Raw genomic sequence first — 14,850 nt, 5'->3', positions numbered from 1 at the left:
AGCAGAGTTTTCATCAACTAAACTCCGTTAGTTCTAACATTTTGATGCATGGTTAACAAAGTTTCAGCAAAATCAGTATCAAGCTTCAGCTTATATAAACCATCATAAAGGATTCCAAAACCATTAAACTTATTATCTTTATATAAACTAAATGATATAGATCCAAACTTACAATAAAATCCTGCTACATCAAGTTTTGGTAAAGAAATTAAATTGCAAGAAAATGTAGGTATATAAAGAGTTTGGTACAAGTCAAGATAATTTTCAGTATCTAAAATTAAGCGATAAGTGCCAATGTCTTCCACTGGAGCTTTATCTCGATTTCCCATAAAAATAAAGCTTTCATTTATTTTTATGGTTTGGATAGAAAGGAATCCCTTTATGGTGTTGGAAATATGAGTAGTTAAACCCGAATCAATCTACCAAGTGTTATAAGGAACTTCAGTTAAATTTGATTCGAAACATACTAAGGCACAAGGCTTACCTTTCTTTTCGAACCAAGCCTTTCGTTTCTGGCGATCTTTCTTTAAGTGTCCTTTTTTGTTGCAAACACAGCACTTAATGTTGTGTTCCTTCTTGTGGATTTGATAAGCCTGAGTTGACTCATTCAAGTTATGCAAACCTTTCATTCTTTTTCTTTCCAGGCTTCGTTTTAGAGCACTTTCCAGGCTTCTTGGACATAATAATTACCAACAGTTATTTTCATCAATTATAGAAATATTAATCGACCTTTGGGTGATTCCTAAGTTCTTATAATAGATGAAATTCAATAACCCATAATCAGTAAATAACATAACGTCATTTCAATTAGAAGCATCAAAATTCATGAGTCATTGAATGTTGTTTCTTAATTTGAAAATTACTTATTAAATTTGGCCACTTTAGTGACTAACAAAACACAATTATGTAATTTTCCAAAATAGAAACGAAAACTTTCTTAATTTCACGTCACAGACTATCAAACCTAAAATATTTAACCACTGAAACAATCAAGCACAATTAAACATCTTGTGCAATCAAGTTATGCCCAGTCAAGTAAATTGCCGTAAAGCATAGTAATACCATTCATATACATAAAACCTTTTATTCTTATACCATACATGCTTGGCGATTTTTCTTATATAATCTTATATATATATATATATAAATATAAAGAACAAAAGTTCTCTTATCAAACTTCATAGCCATTCAAAATATATATGCCATCAATATATATATATATGTTTAAATTTGACGCAGTGTGAATGGTCATCAAATTATTATGTGCATAAAGATTTTCAAAGCAAACGAAATTGTACGACATAATTGACGAATATATATGCCCAAAATAATCAATCATAGATATTGCAATCTACGAGGAAAAATTGCAGTAATTCGATAGGAATTTTTAAATTACGTACATGATAATTCGAAAATTGAAAATTAATTAAATAATTACTGCAAAAATAGCAAAAAAAAACCCAGAATATCAAAATTGTTTTAGTTGCTTCGAAAATTGAAAATTAATTAAATAATTACTGCAAAAATAGCAAAAAAAACCCAGAATATCAAAATTGTTTTAGTTGCAGCGGAAGAAGTTTCATTGGTTACCAAAATTCTAGGGTTCATGCATAATTGGAGAAATAATTCTAAAGGAAAGTTATGAGTTCTAAAAACCTAATTGCTCTGATACCACATGTAAATTTTAGATCTATAATATCTAAAGATCTTAGAACATCATGATTCTCACATAATTATAATTATAAGCGTATTTTGACTCATTACTTTGATTTGAAAAGATCACTTGCACAGAGAATTTGAAGGAGAAGTAGAATCTAAGTTTCTCTCTCTAGACCCTCTATAATCTTTAATGTATTTTTCTGATGGAGAGAAAATATACAAATTATTAGGTAGAGAGAAGACTAACTCTCATTTTATAGACAATGAAATAGTGTCTTCTATCAAGCACACATTTCTTCATAAGAGTTGTAACCCATCATAACCAATAAAATTTTAGCATTAAGATAATTATTAAACCATTAAATAAATAATATTAATATGCTTTTATTTTATTATGTGGGCCACATAATTCTTACATATACAAGAGGAGAAATTTACATTTACTTTTTTTTTAATGTTTTCAAAACTTTTTTTTGTATATATGTTATTTATTACTTTAATTTCTTATTTTGTTATGTTTTTTTTAATGAGTTTTTGTAACTTTATCACTAAAATTTAGTTCGTATGTAGTTTAGAATTTACTTAGCTTTGTAAAAGTCTTTGATTTTGGTCTAAATTTGAGGTAAATTTTTATTTTGTTTATTTTTTGTTTTAAGGGTTGTGATTGAAATGCATAATTTAATCGAATATTCAGGCTCCGTTTACTTCACTAGATCGAATCACAATTCAATTTTTTATATATATAATGTTTTCTCTCATATAAATTTACTTTTTAATTTAAGCTCTCAACTAGAACGGATGAAACAAACGGTTCCTCATCATTAAAATCCCAAAGTTTACTCTCGGCACTGTAGAACTTCCCACTTACAAGTAACCGATTAAGCACATCTTGCAAACTGAAGTCATCTTCTCCACAAACCCAATATAAAAGATATTGGAATACTACTACAGAGGGCAAAACAACCAGAAGTTTATGTAGGGCTAAGGCCAATTGAAATTTCCTAAAGGCCAAACAAGTTATTGGAGAATGATTAGACATACAAATCTGCATGCAAGATTTTTCTCCTTTATTTTTCTTCTCTTTCCCACTCTGCTTCCTCACAAACTAATAATAGTCCATTGAGTTGTTGAACTGTGGGCCCACAGCATTAGGTCTTGGTTTGACTCTGGACTATATTTTTATAAGAATTTCTGACTGTGAGCTTGATGTATTATAACTCAACTCAAATAATGAGCGTTTGGTTAATATATTTAAAATTATTTTTAATTTATGTATATTTTTAAAAAAAAAAATATTATAGTAAATTATGAATTATGATTTAAATTATGATATAAATTTATCAATTAAACACACTATAAATAATATTATTATAGTATTTTTAAAAAAATTAAATTAAATTTTTAATTATACTATTCTTTTCACGTATACAACTTAAATCATGTAAAAACATAAATCCTCGTCTCTTCTTTTTTAGAAATAAAAATATAAAAAGAAAAATGAAGACTAAATCGGGATGCACTGAATTTTGCACAAAAAGTTTCGAGTATGAAATTCAAGTCCATCACGTTTGACTTTGGCGTCTGGGATGTTCTTTTCCATATTGTCATTCTCGTGTGTTATATGGGCAGAATAACATGCGTATAAAATTTTTAATCAACCACTTTTAATCGATCTGCACCATTAAAGTTATGCAGTTTTTTAGCAATTCAGATCATTTTAACAACCTTTGTTACACTGAATACTGGCCTCTCTTCTTCATTTTATAAGAAAGGAAATAGAGAAAGTATTCAAAAGCAAATTCTAACTTTTTTAAGGTCTAAAGGATCTCTAAAGTTTTTCTTTTGTTAGTACTATTAGTTGGTAAATTTATTGGTAAAATGTTGTAAATTTAACAATAAAATTAGTAAGATTGTGGACTACTATAGTGACTCTATTTTTGGCTATTTGTACCGGATTTGAGATGATTTTCTCAATAAAAAGAAATAAGTTTATGGAGCTGATTTGGTTGACTTTTGGTGGCTAATTGATGGGCTCTATGTATGGGAAGAATCTTTAGAAGAGAAGTTGCTTTATTTATGGTGATTTTGGTGAAATAATAGATGAGATTATAGACCAATTTGAGGTGTATATATTTGGTTTGCAGCCATGAACGTAGTATGGCTTTTGAGTGTGAAAATATTATGCAGAAAGAGCTGCTTTGATGTTCTTTAAGAGAAAATAGAAAAAGGTGATTTTTCAGGAGGAAAACATATTGCTTTTGGGAGAAAGCCTTCAAAGACGAGCGGTACTCGCTGGACAAAGTATCTAAAAGATTATACACAGCGGCGACAACATCAAGGAGGGAGTCTTTGGGTGTATAAGTCTGATTAGTGTTTGTAATCCTTTGATCTTAGTGGATTGTTCACTGTTTGGGCGTAGCCCCGCAGATGTAGGTATGCGCACCGAACTGTGATATCAGTTCCTTGTGTCTTTTATGTTTCTGTTGATCTTTTTACACTTATAATTTGTTGCAGCTGAATCAAAGAAAAAATATATCCATCTGCACGTATCTATCATCAGTATTACAACAAGTGTTATAATACTTTTTGTGACACCGACTAAAAACAGACATTTCACCTTTCATAAAAAGATATATCCATCTGCACGTATCTATCATCAGTATTACAACAAGTGTTATAACACTTTTTGTGACACCGACTAAAAACAGACATTTCACCTTTCATAAAAAGAAAAAAAAAATGTTTTTCAAGTTTTAGTATAATTTCTCTTATCGCACGTACTTATAACAAAAGGTTCAATGTTATTTTTCATAAACAAAGGCATGTTATGATATCTATATATATATATATATAGATATATATGTCTAAAGGTGTAATGATGCTATGATCAAAGGAAATTATGCGTAAAGCAATTTGCATGCACTTTCTGTTGCCTATCCGTACATTCATGACGGGAATAGATTTATTCTGTCTAGTGCTGCACAGCTTTGAAAGTCTCATTAGTCATTACTGCGATATTATTATTTTACGAAAAATGTAATAATATTATCTCAGATACTTTATTCTAAATATCTCATAAAGAAGAATCATAATCTTTCTGATTGTTATTTTTATGATATATAATAATGTCGTTACATAGAGACAAACATCCGTTATAAATGATGCTATAGAATTTATCAGCGTGACATTAATTTAGATATCTTTATCTACGCAGCAGCTTTTATTGCATTATTAAAAGCACTGTCAACGTTTGTAATCACGAAATGGTATTTACTAGAAAACGTATTAGCCTTCCATAGTAACATAAATTTATGTTATAAGTTTATAAAGAACAAAAAACGAGCATATACTAAGTTGTGGTATTTACATTATATTAAAAGCTCACTTTTTTTTTTTTTTTTCAAAATAAAGAAGCCCCACCTAATTTGGTTGGTGAAACCCGTATAAACGCAAACACATGACATGATTTTTTGGATTATTGCGTGATCATGTCTCATATAATTAATTCAGAGGGAATTTTTTTGATAAAAGATCATGTACTATTACGTCCAAGATTCTATATGGGATTATCCCACATAATTTGACACCTAGTTATTTGCAAAAACAAGGGAAAAAAAGAGCGCATATTTATTTCAATACCCATAATTTTAGTGGGATTTTCTAATTCTTGTTAATACTTGTGTTTTTCTTTTTCTTGCATAAAGTGAGTTAATTTGATTAAAAAAAAAATGGCAAAGAGTAAACTAGGTGTGTTTTTCTTTTTCTTGCATAAAGTGAGTTAATTTGATTAAAAAAAAATGGCAAAGAGTAAACTAGGTTTTTTTTTTTTTTATTGTTAGAAAATAGGTTTCTTAAAAAAAAAACATATATATATTTTAATAAGACATGTTCTTTTTAACTATCAATAGGTTCTCTTGTGCTAATCATAGAATTAAGTTTTCAAAAATTTGTTTTGTGATTGTAACATGTTTGTATCACTAACTATATAATTTGAACGTGGATACTTATAAATTAGACTATTAAAATCTTAGGTTATAAAAAAAAAAGAAAGAAGATTAAATTACATCATATGGTAGAAGTAAACCGATGACGATCATCATACTATAGAAGGAAATTAATTTCTATGCCTCTTTATTGTTGTGTCCTTTCATATGTCTCTAATAATATTACGATACGTCGATTAAAATATTAAATAAATTAAAATTTCTTATCATGTTTATTAAAAAATCATAATAGGTTATGTTATTATCGAAAGGACACGAAAAAAGAGAAGAAAAGAGGGATATAAACTCCTTATTTAATTTACTGATTCGAGTTGAGATATGACTTCGTTCGTTTAGTTCGTTGATTCGAGTTTTTAATTCGAGTTAAGATGTGACTTTATGTGAGAGCCTTTTACTGTATCAAAAAAATTAGATGTTACTATTTTTAAAAATTTTTTATTGTAACAAAACTCGAATCGGTAAAATGTACAAGGAGATTATAGTAAAAAAATTAAAATATAACTATTTTTGAGAATTTTTTATTATAACAAAACTCAAATTTTAAATTTAAACGGGTGATGAGAGATGCTTTTCACTTTCCAAGTAAATTCTTCCGTCTCTGTGACGTGGCAACTTGGATGTAAACGTGCCAGCGAAAACGCCGCAGTCAATCTTGGCGGCCCAATAACTCATCCTTTTCCCACGTCAAGAAGTCAATTCCTTACACTTGTGAATATGACCTGAAAAAAGCAAACCATCACTAGGGGGAGATTTGATAGGACTCGTTTGTTTGTGGATTCTTTCCATCTTTGTACGTATAAACATTGACCCAATTGTCTCCCTAAATGAATTAAGCGTTAATTTTGTCCTTGGTTGGTTACAAAAAATTCAAGAAGATTAGGAATTATGCATTTATAAACACATACTTGAATATACATAGTAGAAAATTCATTTCGTCACACAAAACTGCAATTAATAATATCCATGTACAATGCTTTCACAGCAGTACTATGTGGACTTAGATGAGTGTTTTGTCGTTTACGTTTGATTATTCATCTTTCTCGCATCAATTCAAAGCATGCTTGATTTTGTAATTATTTTTTTTCACCTTCCCAGTCCAAAGGGTAATACAATTTGAAGTCTACCACTTACATTTTTGTCCCGTTTTATATTGAACGTGTAGAAAAGTTAAGCAAAATAATTATTGTCAATACATGAGAAAAAGCAACTTATAATTATTTTTTTAAAAGCTCCGTTCACTTTATTGATTTGAGTTTATAATTTGAGTTGAGATATACATGAGAAAAAGCAACTTATAATTATTTTTTTAAAAGCTCCGTTCACTTTGTTGATTTGAGTTTGTAATTTAAGTTGAGATATGATTTTTTTGAGAATTTTTTACTGTAATAAAAAAGTTAAATGTGACTATTTTTAAAATTTTTTTACTGTAATAAAATTCGAATCGGCGAAATAAACAGAGCCTTAATTTGTGAAAAAAAAAATCTGAATTTTAAGCACGTTCACCCCACTAGAAACACGTAAGTAACCTTTTATTTAAGAAAGGATAATGACAAGCCACCGCCAAAATAAAATCACGTTGCCTGGCTAAATTTTCATGCCAAAAAAAAAAAAAAAGAAAAACGACACGTGAAAATCACACCAATCAATTCATGAATGCGAACTCAAATTCAAACCCACCATTCTCTTCACACTCAACAGACATAAACCTTTTCCCACCACCACCCAAAAAAAAAAAAAAAAAACTTCCGAGGCTGGCATGTCGGTCGTAAATTGTCGCCGGCGATGGCTTCTGACGACGGCGATCATGATCTCTCTCTTCTTCCGTCTTTCCTCGGGAGACGAGCTTCAGCCATTAATGAGGCTCAAAACCGCTCTCTTACCGGAATCAAAGACGAGCGACGTTTTCAGCTCATGGAAAGAGGACAATCCCGTCTGCAACTTCATCGGAATTGGCTGCAACTCTGAAGGATCCGTGACGGAGATCGATCTTTCTGGTAGAAATCTCTCCGGTGTTATTCCTTTGGACGCGATATGTTCGCTTCAATCTCTCGAAAAGATCTCTCTAAGCTCGAATTCCTTGCACGGGACGATCACGGATCACTTGAAGAACTGTACTCGTTTGAAGCACCTGGATTTGGGATTCAATTCTTTCTCCGGGAAATTCCCGGACTTGTCCTCTTTCTCTGAATTGACGTTCTTGAATCTAAACGCCACTGGATTCTCCGGTTCTTTTCCATGGAAATCGCTCGAAAATCTAACGAATTTAACTTTCTTGAGCCTCGGTGACAATCCATTTGATCCAAGTCCATTTCCTGCAGAAGTTGTAAAGTTTGAAAAGCTTTATTGGCTTTATCTCACCAATTGTAGCCTCACTGGGAAGGTTCCAGAAGATATCGGAAATCTTACTCTGCTCGAAAATCTCGAGCTTTCGGATAACAGATTAACCGGCGAAATCCCGCCAAGCATTGGGAAGCTCAAGAACTTATGGCAACTCGAGCTTTATAATAACTCTTTCACCGGAAAACTTCCGAAAGGTTTTGGAAACTTAACGAATCTTGTCAACTTCGACGCGTCACAGAATCTTCTAGAAGGTGATTTGTCGGAGCTGAAGTTCTTGACAAAGCTCGAGTCTCTTCAGCTCTTCGAGAACCAATTTATTGGAGACATTCCAGAGGAGATTGGTGAGTTTGAGAACCTGTTTGAGCTATCGCTTTACAGAAACAGAGTGACAGGGAAGATTCCACAGAAGCTCGGATCTCCGAATGGCATGGAATTCATAGATTTGTCTGAGAATTTTCTGACGGGTCCGATTCCTCCTGATATGTGTAAAGGAAACAGAATGACTGATCTTCTCGTGTTGCAGAACAAGCTCACCGGAGAGATTCCCGAAAGCTACGCGAGTTGCGAGTCTTTGAAACGTGTTCTTGTTAACAACAACTCGCTTTCCGGTGTTGTTCCGGCGAAAATATGGAGCTTGCCAAAACTTGTGAGGATTGATCTTTCCATGAACGATTTTGAAGGTCCGGTCACTGCTGATATAGCCAAGGCAAAGTCTTTGGGACAGCTGGTGCTGCATAACAACCGGTTTTCGGGTGAGTTGCCTGATGAGATCTCTGGAGCTTCCTCTTTAGTCTCGATTCAGCTCAGTTTCAATCGGTTTTCGGGTCCAATCCCGGGGACAATAGGGAAATTGGCTAAGCTTAGTAATCTTTACTTGGACAACAATCAGTTTTCTGGTTTGATACCGGAGTCTTTAGGTTCATGTGTTTCGGTTTCTCAAATAAACCTTGCTCGTAATTCTCTTTCTGGAAAAATCCCTCCAAGTGTTGGCTCTTTGCCTAATCTTAACTCTTTGAACATCTCATCCAACCAACTCTACGGCGAAATCCCTTCCACTTTGTCCTCGCTCAAGCTCAGCATTCTTGATCTTTCCAACAACCGCTTGACCGGTGAAATTCCTGATTCTCTGTCAATTTCAGCCTTTAAGGACAGCTTCGTGGGAAATCCGGGCTTGTGCAGCGACAATAATCTTGAAGGTTTTCGACGTTGCTTGTCGAAATCGAGCAATTCTAGTCAGCTAAGAACATTACTATCCTGTTTTATATCTTTACTACTTGTGCTTCTCATAGCACTCGGTTGTTTCTTGCTCCTTAAGTTACGGAAAAACCACGCTCTTTCGCACCCATTGAAGACTAATTCTTGGAACATGAAGTCGTACCATGTTCTAAGCTTCTCAGAGGAGGAGGTTTTAGACTCAATCAAGCCAGAGAATCTGATAGGCAAAGGAGGGTCAGGAAATGTGTATAAAGTAGTACTAAGAGATGGGAAAGAGCTAGCAGTGAAGCACATTTGGACCCCGTCGGATGCCGGACACCGGAGGAGTTGCCGGAGCACCGCCGCGATTTTGAAGAGGAGTAAGTCCCCATCGCCGGAGTACGACGCCGAGGTGGCGACTTTGAGCTCGATCAGGCATGTCAATGTGGTGAAGCTTTACTGTAGCATCACAAGTGACGATAGTAACCTACTGGTTTACGAGTACTTGCCTAATGGGAGCTTGTGGGACCGACTGCACACGTGTCAGAAGATGGAGATGGGGTGGGAGGTTAGGTACGAGGTTGCTGCTGGGGCTGCAAAGGGTTTGGAATATCTTCACCATGGGTGTGATCGGCCAGTTATACATAGGGATGTTAAGTCTAGTAATATTCTTTTGGATGGGAATTGGAAGCCAAGGATTGCTGATTTTGGACTTGCTAAGATTGTTCATGCTGGTGGGGATTGGACCCATGCCATTGCTGGCACACTTGGTTACATAGCTCCTGGTAAATTATATTCCTGTTTTTATTTCAATTAATTATAAATTATTTGCGCGTTTTTAAACGTCAGATCACACCAGAATGTCACGTGTGTATACAAATATGAATATAACTATATATTTTGTTGGTTTGCTGTTAATGTTTTTTTTTTGGTTTGGAAGGCTTATTTTTTTGGCCATTGTTTTGGTGGTTCAGAGTATGCTTACACATACAAGGTGAACGAGAAGAGCGATGTTTACAGCTTCGGAGTGGTGTTGATGGAATTGGTGACCGGGAAGAGGCCGGTGGAGCCCGAGTTCGGAGAGAACAAGGACATAGTGAACTGGGTTTACAACAAATTCAGGAGCCAAGAGAATGATGTGCTTGGTTTGGTGGACTCAAATATTTCAGATGCTCAAAAGGAAGATGCATTCAAAGTGTTGAAAATCGCGATTCATTGCACTTCTCAGGTTCCTGGTTTGAGGCCTTCCATGAGGACGGTAGTCCATCTGTTGGAAGAGGCCGAGCCTTGCAAACTCACAGGCATAACTGTTGTTAAAGAGGCGGAAAATAGCCAAGATGGAATTAGAAGTTTTGGCGTGACACAAGAGAAGCAATAGTAATGTTATTATAGACAGGACATCAAAGTTGGGTCTACACAGCTTGTGAAGAGCAATAAGGTTTAGAAACAGTCAAACAAGTTGTATCCTTTAGATCTCTGATTGTAAGAAACAGAGTTATATTGCTTCTTCTTTTTTTTTTGGCTCAAGTAGAGAGCTTTCAACGACTTAAAAGACAAATATTTTTTTTTTTTTTTTTTTTTTTTTTTTTTTTTTTTTTTTTTTTAAGGAATGGCTGTATATGTACTATTTCTGTTTCTTTCAAAAGCATGAGCTTGAACTTATATTCAATGCTAAGTATTTGTACGGATATAAATTCACAAGGAACTTTTGAGAAAGCTTCTCTGGCATATATCAATAAGCCTTCTCTGACTTATAGGAAAAACCCTGTTGCCTTTTCTTTTTTTTTTTTTTTAAAGGAAAAAAAAAAAAAAAAAAAACTTTGTCCAACACGGGATTTCTATTACAAGGAATGTGCTGGCCGTTCTCTTAAAATTGCATTTAGTTGGTTTGTTTTTCTTTTTGTCCTTTTCTGTTACTATGAAAATAATTGTTTGGATGCTTTCTTACCATTTTTTTTTTCTTTTTAAATGTAGTGGAAGCTAGAGATTACAGAGAATCAGAATGGTTCTCAGCTAAAGAGCATATTTTTGGATAGACTTTGTAGTTTTAAAATTAAAGGAATCGAATACATAAAATGAAAATCAAATACCCCAAAAAAAAAAAAAAGGATTCATAGGAAATTAAAAAGGAGAGAGAGGAGAGAATCTTTCCACATAGAATGAATCGCAATGTCGTTACTACTACTACTTCTAAGTAGATATGTGCTCCAAAAATGAGGTCACTTTATATGCCAAACTCCACTTTTCTCTCTTCTCAACCCCTATTTTCTCCTCCTTTTTCTTCTCCTTCTCCTTCTCCTTCTCCTTCACTTCCCCAGTTCACTGTCTCAGGTATTTCTCTCTTTCTCTGCGTAATTTACTCAAAATAACGATCCTAATTTATTTATTCAATCTCTTTGTTGATCAACTCTGAAATACGAATTGGCAAGATTATCAAAGTTTGAGTTTTAGAACTAGTAACCAAACGTGTGTAGTTCGATTATATATATATATATATATATATATATATATATGGTGAAAGATGTGAGCTTTTTTGGTTGGTAAATGCAGGGAAAAAGAGTTTCGCTTTGCGTGCGCAATATATTGATTATAAGAGTTTAAGAGATTCGATGGAATCGGGAAAGGAAAATTTGGAGTTGAATAGAAACCTTTACCCAATCATAGATTTTTATAGTTCTGGATTCTTGAAGGTTTCCGATCTTCATTCTATCTATTGGGAGCAATCAGGGAATCCAATTGGCCATGTGAGTGTTTTTATTTTTTTTTATTTTTATTTTTTAAATAAGGTTAAGTAATGAAAAGTTCTATGATGTGTAATTGAATTGTGTTGTTTATTTTGGTTTATCATTTGATAAATCTAAAATTTGATTTACAGCCTGTTGTCTTTCTTCATGGGGGTCCAGGAGGAGGGACTTCACCTAATAATAGAAGATTCTTTGATCCTGATTTTTACAGAATTATTTTATTTGATCAGGTTATTCTGAATTCTTTGGTAATTTTTTCCCATCTGGATAATACCTTGAATTCTACATTGTGATTGAAAATTTTTTTTTTTTTTTTTCTAGCGAGGTGCAGGAAAAAGTACACCCCATGCTTGTTTGGAAGAAAACACCACATGGGATCTCATTGATGATATTGAAAAGCTTAGGGAACACTTGAAAATTCCTGAATGGCAGGTCAGAATTTCTAGCTTGAAGGAGACTTATAAGTTTCTAATTTCTGATTGAAACGCGTTTTATTTTCTCTCTGTGCTTATGTAGGTTTTTGGTGGGTCATGGGGAAGTACACTTGCCCTTGCATATAGCCAATCACACCCAGATAAGGTACATAACTTAGTCTGGTTTAAGAAAAAAATGGGGGTCTTTTGTTTTTAATTTCTTTCCTTTAGTAGTTTTGGAAATTGCTTTCTGTCTGATACAGGTTTATAACATTATCCTATATTGTGGTTGTAAGGTAACTGGGTTGGTCCTTAGAGGGATTTTTCTCCTGAGAAAGAAAGAGATTGATTGGTTTTATGAGGGTGGTGCTTCTGCTATTTACCCTGATGGTGAGTTTGACAATGAATTGTTTGTTACTCCAGTAGGAATATTTTGTGAATTTTAAAGTGAAAAAGGTATTATAAATGGCTAATGGGAGTGAAAATTCTTATCAATTACAGCTTGGGAACCATTTAGAGATCTTATTCCAGAAAATGAGAGAGGATGTTTCGTTGATGCTTACAGCAAGAGATTGAATTCTGACGACTTGGAAACACAAGTAAGACTTTTGCTGGTTTTTGCACATGAACCATCTTATAGGTAAACTTTTTAGGCTTTAAGATTTGTCCTTAATGATTGATGGCAAGAGAAGTATGGTTTTTAGGTTTATGATATATGATATAAAAAAGGATGGTATGCTCATTGCTATCAAATACTTTTTTTTTTTTTTTTTTTGAGTTTAAGTGACAAGTTCTCCGATGTGTTATTTTTCTGAATTGGTTGGTGTGAGATGTTTGATTTACTGTTGAATTGGAATTTGGAAGTAATACATTCTTTTCTTAATTCTCTTCCAATTTCTTAGTATGCAGCCGCTAGGGCATGGACCAAATGGGAAATGATGACCGCCCATCTCCTTCCAAATGAAGAGAACATTAAGAAAGGGGATGATGATAAGTTTTCATTGGTATATCATGACTACTATTATTAGCTATAAGCTGGATAACTTATCTATGTTATTATATTATTTCTGGTTTCAGGATTTGATTTTAAATATTTTAAGATGACTGACGCTTTACATGTACTGATTGTTTTGCTGTACTAGGCATTTGCGAGGATAGAGAATCATTATTTCTTGAACAAGGGATTCTTTCCTTCAGATTCATATCTGTTGGATAATGTCGATAAAATACGACATATAAACACCACAATAGTACAGGTTCGTATCCCCTTTTCAACATTTGCTCTCTGTATTTTCACTTAGAATTTTAATCTTTCTGGATCATTATATTCTAGAGTCGGATCTAGACTAGTGACATACAAACTTTTATGTTTTCTGTATTTTCACTTAGAATTTTAATCTTTCTGGATCATTATATTCTAGACTAGTGACATACAAACTTTTATGTTCATTGTGTGGCTGATTTCTTAGTGCCAATTCAGTATTGCTTTTGGAGGCCCCAAAAGCTCTTTGCACATAACAAGACGCAAGAAGTGTCTTCACTAAAATTTCATTAAAGTATTTTGCATAGACACCAGTGCACTTGGACAGTGTTTTGAGAAGCTAGATATTTTAGCATTGACTTTGCTTCTACTTTTCTCTCTCTAAGGATAGCTTATGCTTCTCCTTTTGCCACAAGTAGAACTTCTCCCAGAAAGCGCAACACACCTTGAGCGAGAAATTCTGATAATTGTCTTTGCAGGGAAGATATGATGTATGCTGCCCTATGATGTCAGCTTGGGATATCCACAAAGTGTGGCCAGAGGCAGATTTTAAGGTGATTGAATATTTGAAAACGTTTTACACTCATCTTACGTTTTTTACTGTTTATCATCATTTACATGTGGAACAACTAGAGCCATAGGAAGCATACATATTACTATTTTTCTCCCATCTCATTTTTCAGATAAATTTTTTTTCCTGTTATGGGCAAAAAATTGAACCCTGCCATTTCTTAACAGGTTGTGTCAGATGCAGGACATTCTGCTAATGAACCGGGAATAGCCGAAGAACTTGTCATTGCCAATGAAAAGCTGAAAAACTTGATTAAGAATGGACCTTAAAAAGGAGCAAATTCTGAAATGCTCTTTGACAATTGGCATGCACAGGGGAGTAGGTTTTTGAATAAGTTGAAGCTGGCTAGTTTGAACACAACATCAATAAAATAGTGGGTTTATATGTTGGAACTTTGTTGCTGCTTCTCATTGTTGGCAATGCCAATAACTTTCAAGCTTGCTATATGTTTATTATGCGTTAATAATGTCGTTTACATGCGTTTATGGTCTAAAGTTGTTCTTAGTTTCAGTCTTTGCTGTCGTTTATAATTGTATGTGTCGCTTGTGGTTTAAAAATTATTTGTCGTTGTGAAACTATCGTCGTCCAACTTTAAGGTTGTTTCTTACGACAAGTTTGTCATTTCATTGTCTGAAAAGATGACGAGAAAATCCAAAAAAAAAAA

At 33.5% G+C, this 14,850-nt stretch overlaps 2 protein-coding genes across 2 annotated transcripts; both read left to right on the top strand.

The window, feature by feature from the left end:
* Nucleotides 1–7,217: 7,217 nt before the first annotated feature.
* On the top strand, nucleotides 7,218–10,752 carry LOC21384722 (receptor-like protein kinase HAIKU2). Its single transcript, XM_010109335.2, has 2 exons — nucleotides 7,218–9,982; nucleotides 10,172–10,752. Exons 1-2 carry the CDS (start codon nucleotides 7,420–7,422, stop codon nucleotides 10,573–10,575), a joined length of 2,967 nt encoding a protein of 988 aa, XP_010107637.1. The 5' UTR covers nucleotides 7,218–7,419; the 3' UTR covers nucleotides 10,576–10,752.
* A 550-nt stretch (nucleotides 10,753–11,302) lies between these two features.
* On the top strand, nucleotides 11,303–14,844 carry LOC21384721 (proline iminopeptidase). The gene is made up of 11 exons (XM_010109334.2): nucleotides 11,303–11,528; nucleotides 11,748–11,941; nucleotides 12,073–12,171; nucleotides 12,263–12,373; nucleotides 12,458–12,520; nucleotides 12,651–12,744; nucleotides 12,856–12,953; nucleotides 13,257–13,358; nucleotides 13,497–13,610; nucleotides 14,095–14,169; nucleotides 14,354–14,844. Exons 1-11 carry the CDS (start codon nucleotides 11,411–11,413, stop codon nucleotides 14,453–14,455), a joined length of 1,170 nt encoding a protein of 389 aa, XP_010107636.2. The 5' UTR covers nucleotides 11,303–11,410; the 3' UTR covers nucleotides 14,456–14,844.
* The last annotated feature ends 6 nt before the right edge of the window (nucleotides 14,845–14,850 follow it).

This window comes from Morus notabilis, unplaced genomic scaffold (assembly GCF_000414095.1).
Source record: "Morus notabilis unplaced genomic scaffold, ASM41409v2 Scaffold5919, whole genome shotgun sequence".
In the NCBI taxonomy this organism is placed as follows: domain Eukaryota; kingdom Viridiplantae; phylum Streptophyta; class Magnoliopsida; order Rosales; family Moraceae; genus Morus; species Morus notabilis.
The sequence above is the reverse complement of the archived record's forward strand: the minus strand, read 5'-3'. Positions and strand labels throughout refer to the sequence as shown.